Raw genomic sequence first — 7,135 nt, 5'->3', positions numbered from 1 at the left:
CCATGAATCCATATTTCAGAGCCCCCAATCTACCTACGGCTTCATTGGCCGTTTCATTGCTGAACTAGATACTATACAGATGAAGGAACCAGGTCGGGACGCCACACCAGCGGCTGCTCCATCTATTCAGCGCCGGCCGAAGAAGCCTCCTATTGGATATTGCAAGATTCATGTTGATGCAGGGGTTATGACAAGAAGAGGAGGATCAGCGGCGGCAGTTTGCAGAGACGAGGGTGGAAACTATATGGGCAGCTCGGCTCTAGTTGTCGAGGGAGTGGTAGACCCAGCAACCCTTGAAGCTTTTGCTTGTCGGGAGGCTTTATCCCTTGCAGAAGATATGGGCATCCAGAATTTTGTTATAGCTTCGGACTGCCAACAAGTTGTATCTGACATCAACAGGAAGTCACATGGGACGTATGGAGCGATCATCGGGAGATAAATCTTAGAGCATCTATTTTTCATTGTTTTTTTTTCCTATGAGAGTCGTGCTGTTAATTATAAAGCACATAGCTTAGCCAAGTTTTCCCTCTCGAGAGGTCCGGGGCGCCACGTCTGGTTCGGCGCTCCTCATGACTAGAGATGTATCCCACTTCAGGTGGACTTTAATGAATAAACTTGGTTTTACCCCTCAAAAAAAACTTGTAGCTGCTTCTGCAAAACAGAAATTGGACGGCGGATCGATTGCTGAAGAGAGGTTGGCCACATAATGATAGATGTCGGCTCTGTGATCAGTAGATGGAAACGGCAGAGCACATAACTCTGTCCTGCTGCTATGCTAAGGAAACCTGGTTTCAATTCCAAAGGACGCATGAGACTATGCATGCCATTGCTTCGTCCGCATCTTCGATTGATAATTGGTGGCTAAGGCTGAGATCGGCCACTGGCAGGAAAGAAAAGGTCAATGAGGATATCACTCTGGCGGCGTATGTTGCGTGGCATCTGTGGAAGGAGCGTAATCGGAGGGTTTCTTTAGCGGAGGTGATCAAGGAGGATGTAGAGGTGTTCCGTGAGGCAACGGGTAGGAGGATATTAGTCATACAGGAGTGGGGTGTGCAGGTGTGTGGGTCAGGTGCCTGGTAGCTGAACGGATGAACTGTATGTTTCTTTCTTTCCCCTATAAGACACTGATCTGCTTATAGCTTCACAAATGATTCTTCGAGGTCCCATAATACATCAATTCCAAAATTTCTACTCCCTCCGTTTCTAAATATTTGTCTTTCCAGAGATTTCAACAAGTAACCATATACGGAGCAAAATGAGTGAATCTACATTCTAAAATATGCTTACATACATCCATATGTGGTAGTCCATTTATCTTCAAAAAGACAAATATTTAGGAACAGGGGGAGTAATATATATACCCCACGGAAAGGAGGATTTTAGTGTGCTAAAGCGTACGTGTAAATTCCCATTTTGAAAGCACGGTCCTAAATTTGATTCATCAACACAGGGAAAATTATATTCAATTGATGCTAATTGAAGGCTTCAAAGTAGCAGGCCTGAATTCTAGATGACTTTAGAGGTAAAAAAATGCGTAAATACTTAATTTAGGTATGGTTCAGAACGTAAAAAAAGAGTCTTCAACGACCAACAAACTTCAAAGCCGAAAACCTACGGATGGGTTTCTTCTGCCTCCGTGAGCTCACATGGGATTCAAACATCCCAAACTCATTTCTCTGTGGTATATATGACAAAAACTCCTGAGGATAAAGTGTAAATCTAGTGAACGTAAACTATAACAGCTGGAGTTCTTGCTTGTGCTTCAAAAGGAATGAAACACCATTGCACAAAGGGTGTTTAAGAGATCCGAGATCAGGAGAATCATGGCAATCCATGAACTGATGGAGTGTGATGTCTCACCAACTGACACGCTATCCAGGAAGGGAATACCCCCGGAGGTACTTAGAATCGACTCCTGACTCACGGCACAGCGCAACCCTGCCAGTTCGTGCAATCTGCAAAATGCATGGACAAGGAGGGTAAAGGATCTTCTACAAATAACCGTTCAAAAAATTGAAGTTGCTAAACTACAACTTGCATTGGACTACGTGAGTACTCCACAATCAAGGAATAACTAATCTGCTGCTGAACACAAATTATGGATATTATGGTGCATTTGCAAAGTGAACCTTCAAGAGCTTAAAAAAAAGTGAACCTTCAGTACGAACCTCACAGATGCCGTAGGGCTCAAGCAACCTTTGTAGTGCAACCATTTTATCAAGGTCTCCAGTAAGCTGCATGCCAATAAAGTTATTGCTTGTTAAGACAAATTATTGATGCCACTAAATGCATTGTCCTTGTGGGACCGTTTTGCAAGATTCAAGAAATGCAGGAAAATGGAAAGGATAGGATCGCAATGTCCGGCCTTATTGAATTGTAGGATTAAATGCAATAAGAATCCCAACGAAAGAGTGTTTGATTACGCCATAGGAAAAACAAGGAAATCACTGCACGAACTTGGAGTTAATGGAAATGTTTCTATGAAATACCAGCAAGTGAATTCTTATGAGATATTTATATAAATACAGTTTATGTCAAATTTTGTTCTTCAAATGGATTACAATTATGTCAGACATACGATTTACCGGTATAGCCATAGATACATGACACTGAAACAATCTATAAATGCCCACATTGTTGCATATCACTATTATCCAACTTAAATCAATATTAAGAAATACTACCATATATTTCAAAATAGCAGCAGATATATACTGAAATTTTTATCAGCTAGTTGACAGCTATGCGGATAATGCTCCAAGTAAAGGCTCTGTATCTGATTAATGTTCATATTTCTGCTGTCTACAATCAACATGTCTAGATTGAATTAAGAAAATGCTTAGATAAAACCGACTGATTATCTACCAACAAAGGAATATAAAGTCCTAAATCTAGTAGTTGGACCCAAGAGGGTAAAGTAATTATTACCTGAAGAGTTATTGTGTGGCCTGATACATCAACCGTTTTGGCCCTGAAAACATCCTCAGCAATATCCAGGATTTCCCTGCGAGCTGAGGTGTTCCCAGCGACCTTTATGATCATTAACTCTCTAGCCGCAAATGGTAAATGTGTAAGATCTTGAACCTGAGAAACCAAGATGAATTTGAGTTAACCTTACATATGCAACAACAATCATAGAAACCACACATTGATAAGTTGACCTCATAAACATCAATGAGCTTGTAAAGTTGTTGTACTAGCTTGGCGATAGATTCATCATTTCCAGGAACGACAGTGGTGATGCGAGAAGTGCCCGTTTTTTCAGCTGGGCCAACAGCAAGACTCTGTCAAAGTAATGGATACAACTTTTAAGCATTTACTGTAACCTGCAATGATCTAACTGAGTCAACATAAGATATATATAAGCGGAAAACCAACCTGAATATTGTAGCCCCTCCGGGCAAAGACACCCGTTACGACATTAAGAACTCCAGGGGAATCATTCACAAGGATCGACAAAGTATGTGAACAAAACCCTGTAGGCTAAAGAAAGAAAAGTATGCCAGTTATTTTCCAAATGGGCATTAAAATTGCAATTGTAGTTCAATGCAAACAAATTTTAAGAATTTTAGTGTTCAAGTACACTTCAGGGCTCTTGCCACTAATTTTCAGCAACACAGCAGCTCTAGTGAAAGAAGAATGCAAGAACTTACATCACTGTCAGTCATGGCACCCCAATGAGCATCAAGAATTTGATTCATCGAGAAGCTTTCATAAGATTCCACTGGATAAACATCGCCCTAGTAATAAGAACGTAAGATTATATAAAAATTCATACAGCTGCTGTTGCAAATTCGAGCAAATAGTATTTGCAATATAATTGTTCACACAAACATAGCCAAGGTCATTTCTAACCAGTGTTTGCGAAATTGTAGTTATTCTATAAGATAGCCAACCTCTTACTACTTTCAAATCAAGACTAACAATTCAACATAATGCTGGTATTGGGAATGATACAGCAGTTTAAATAATGCACCAACTTCTGCTTTTGTCCTAAACTGGTAGGCATAAATAGATAAGTCTAGCTAATCACATCAGTATTCACTGCATATAAGGTGCACTTGCAAGGATCAATATTGGTAAATAATCTACAGAAACTATTTTGCCCTTACAAACACAGATTGAAAAGAATAATCAACAAGATCAATTCAGTAAAGAACAACTCTTATTATAAAGAATAGAAGTAAATTACGCGTGCTGATTTTCGTTGAATACATAAAAAGAACTCCCACAACATAATAAACCAGGTCAAAATAAATGGAGACAGTGTTGTTGAAGTGCTGAAGAAAAGATAAATACATGCTACAAGAATTATATGAATGATAAGAATTATCATTCCTTACCTGGGATGATTCCTCAGAATCCCCACTGGTTGTCTTTGCAGTGCTTAGTGTAGATTTTGAAGGCATTTTTACTTCAAGATCAGGATAGGAAGCTACGGAGAACCTCCAAAAAGGAGCTGTTTGTCCCATTTTCTCACGCCGCAAAGCTATCTGTTACATTAGTATGGCCCATTAGATATAGTCAAGAAGAAAGCATGATATGGTATTAATCTTTCTAAGGAGTATAACCTTGCCAGTTCTGGCAACTTCTTTGATCCCGAATTTGTTCAGGTTCCTCTGTACAGCAGCAATTTTTCCAGGATCGCCAGTTACCTTTGGCATGACTCAAAAACAGAGAACATACTTTGCTTTAATAAAAGACATACGAGTGATATAATTGATCTGCAAGATACGAAACATCACAGATTTTACCTCAACAGTTAGTGTATGGTCTGAAAGATCAACCACTTTGGCTCTGAAAATGTCAACCAAACCCATCACCTGCATGTATAACTATGCAATAAGCAAGGATACCAAAACTGTGCTTCCACTACCTCTCGGACTGAAATATGTAAACTGAGCATCACATGCACAGATTAAAATCTCTAGATAGCATGCTTGCAAAAAGCACATATACACTTTTACCTCGAGTCGCTGTTCCGGCTCTACGTTTAGTTTTATAAGCATGAGCTCTCTTTCAACTTGTGGTTCCTTTGACAAATCATCAACCTGTTCAATCAATATACAAGACTATGAATTTCAGATACTACGATGACAGGAACAAGCACGAAAACTGACACGAGTGATTCCACTAATTACATGTTACTATTAGTTAGCAAACATTTCCAATGTTCACGGGATACTGGAATAAGAAAATGCTGACCTGTATAACATTGACAAGTTTGTAGAGCTGCTCCACGACCTGTGTGAGTATTTTCTCTGTTCCTGACACTACAATGGTGAACAGCGCCTTGTCCTTGTTCAGCCCAACTGCCAATGACTCAATGTTGTACCCTCTTCTCGCGAAGACCCCGGCAATCCGATTGATCATCCCACTCTCATCCCCAACAAAAACTGATATCGTGTGGCGCTTTACAACCCTATACATAGAGGTTGAAGGGGAAATGAATCCTAATAGATCAATGACGAAGCGCGGCGAAGAATGGAAGATCAAATTCGCTCGGGATTCAAAACTGGCCCACGGAAAGAGAGAAGGCTTACGAGCGCCTGGGGTGGGGTGGCACCGGCGCGACGCCGTCGGTGGCCGGAGTAGCGGCCGCCGCGGCGACGGGCACGATGCGCGCCCTCGGTCTGGCCGAGATGGACACGGGCGGACGAGGCGGCGGCTGGTGGTGATGGTGGGACCCAGTCCCGACCGCGGCGAGGTGAGGAGTTGCCGCGGCGGCGGCGGCCATGGGCGGGACCGCGGAAGGGTGGAGATCGTGAGGTGGTGGGGTTTTGGGGATGGTTCGGTTCCCGAGGAGAGGACGGTTGGCGTCGGCAGTTTCGGGCTGTATCTGTGTGGGCACGGCCGGAATGGATTGTTCGGAAACGGTCCCCGGCCGCAAACTTCTGTACATGTGCGGCGGCTTCTCGGTACACAAGCCCATTTGGGGCATCTCCAACAATCAGACCCCCTGAATTAAAAATAAATATCAGACCCCCTAAAAAATTGAAAATCATATCTATTCATTTTAGAGGATATGATTTCTATAGGAATTCTTCCTTTGGGCCGTTTGGAACGAAGGAATTACTATCCTACATTTTGACGGAATAGCCTATTTCATAGAAATTTTGGAGGAAATCAGACATGAGGTCCAACCTCATGTTTTCTTCTCATTGTGTCTACATTTCTGTGTTTTTTTTCTATGTGGCATCCAAACGACAGTTTTGCAGTTTTCATATGGCTTTAGTTCCTGTAGAAACTCATGATACTGTTGGGAAACGTAGCATGCAATTTCAAAAAAATTCTACGCACACGCAAGATCTATCCATGGAGATGCATAGCTACGAGAGGGGAGAGTGTGTCTACGTACCCTTGTAGACCGTTAAGCGGAAGCGTTTATCACGCGGTTGATGTAGTCGTACTTTTCACGATCCGATCACGATCCAACCGATCTAGTGCCGAACGTACGGCACCTCCGAGTTTATAGCACACGTGCGGCTCGATGACGTCTCCTCCTTCTTGATCCAGCAAGCGGGAGAGGAGAAGTAGATGGGATCACAACCAACACGACGGCATGGTGGTGATGGTGGTAGTGGAACACTGACAGCGCTTCGCTAAGCATCGCCGGGACGAGGCGGTGGAACTACGGAGTAACGGGAGAGAGAGGGGCGCCAGGGGTTTGGTGTCTCCTCTTGGGGCGCCCGTTCCCCTCTATATATAGGTGGAGGGGCGTGGTAAACAACCCCACCAAGCCCTAGGGCGCAGCTAAGGGGGAGAGGACTTGGACTCCAAGTCCAATCCTATTCCTAATAGGACTCCTTCCTTTTTTGCCTTCCCTAGCCACATGGGCTTTTGAGGACTTGGTGCGCCTAGCCCAATAAGGCCAGGGCGCCTCCCCGTAGCCCATGCCAGCCCTTGGGTCATGGTGGAACCACTTGTGGACTTCCGGACCCCTCTGGAATCCTCCGGAACCTTCTAGAAGCTTTCCAGTACAATACCGAAAAAACTGCATCTTTTTTCGGAACCCAAAATATGACTTCCCATATATAAATCTTTACCTCTCGACCATTCCGAGACTCCTCGTGACGTCCGGAATCTCATCCGGGACTCCGAACAACATTTTGTTACCACTCATCAAATATCCCAA

At 43.1% G+C, this 7,135-nt stretch overlaps 1 protein-coding gene across 1 annotated transcript; it reads right to left on the bottom strand.

The window, feature by feature from the left end:
• Positions 1-1,491: 1,491 nt before the first annotated feature.
• On the bottom strand, positions 1,492-5,868 carry LOC123096188 (acetolactate synthase small subunit 2, chloroplastic). The gene is made up of 12 exons (XM_044517835.1): positions 5,544-5,868; positions 5,206-5,422; positions 4,968-5,051; positions 4,755-4,823; positions 4,572-4,655; positions 4,344-4,493; positions 3,654-3,740; positions 3,379-3,483; positions 3,162-3,284; positions 2,929-3,084; positions 2,169-2,234; positions 1,492-1,955 (listed from the first exon to the last, which is right to left on the bottom strand). The coding sequence occupies exons 1-12, from the start codon at positions 5,735-5,737 to the stop codon at positions 1,872-1,874; spliced, it is 1,419 nt and encodes a 472-aa protein (XP_044373770.1). The 5' UTR covers positions 5,738-5,868; the 3' UTR covers positions 1,492-1,871.
• Between the last annotated feature and the right edge of the window lie 1,267 nt (positions 5,869-7,135).

This window comes from Triticum aestivum, chromosome 4D, assembly GCF_018294505.1.
Source record: "Triticum aestivum cultivar Chinese Spring chromosome 4D, IWGSC CS RefSeq v2.1, whole genome shotgun sequence".
Classification (NCBI taxonomy): domain Eukaryota; kingdom Viridiplantae; phylum Streptophyta; class Magnoliopsida; order Poales; family Poaceae; genus Triticum; species Triticum aestivum.
Note: the sequence above shows the minus strand (reverse complement) of the source record. Positions and strands in the feature narration are given on the sequence as shown.

Coding starts and splice junctions, on each gene's coding strand:
- LOC123096188 (XM_044517835.1), bottom strand. CDS start 5,737: ATGGCCGCCGCCGCCGCGGCAACTCCTCACCTCGCCGCGGTCGGGACT. Junction 4,824..4,967: donor AGCCGGAACAGCGACTCGAG/GTAAAAGTGTAT, acceptor TTATACATGCAG/GTGATGGGTTTGGTTGACAT. Junction 3,085..3,161: donor AGCTCATTGATGTTTATGAG/GTCAACTTATCA, acceptor TTGGTTTCTCAG/GTTCAAGATCTTACACATTT.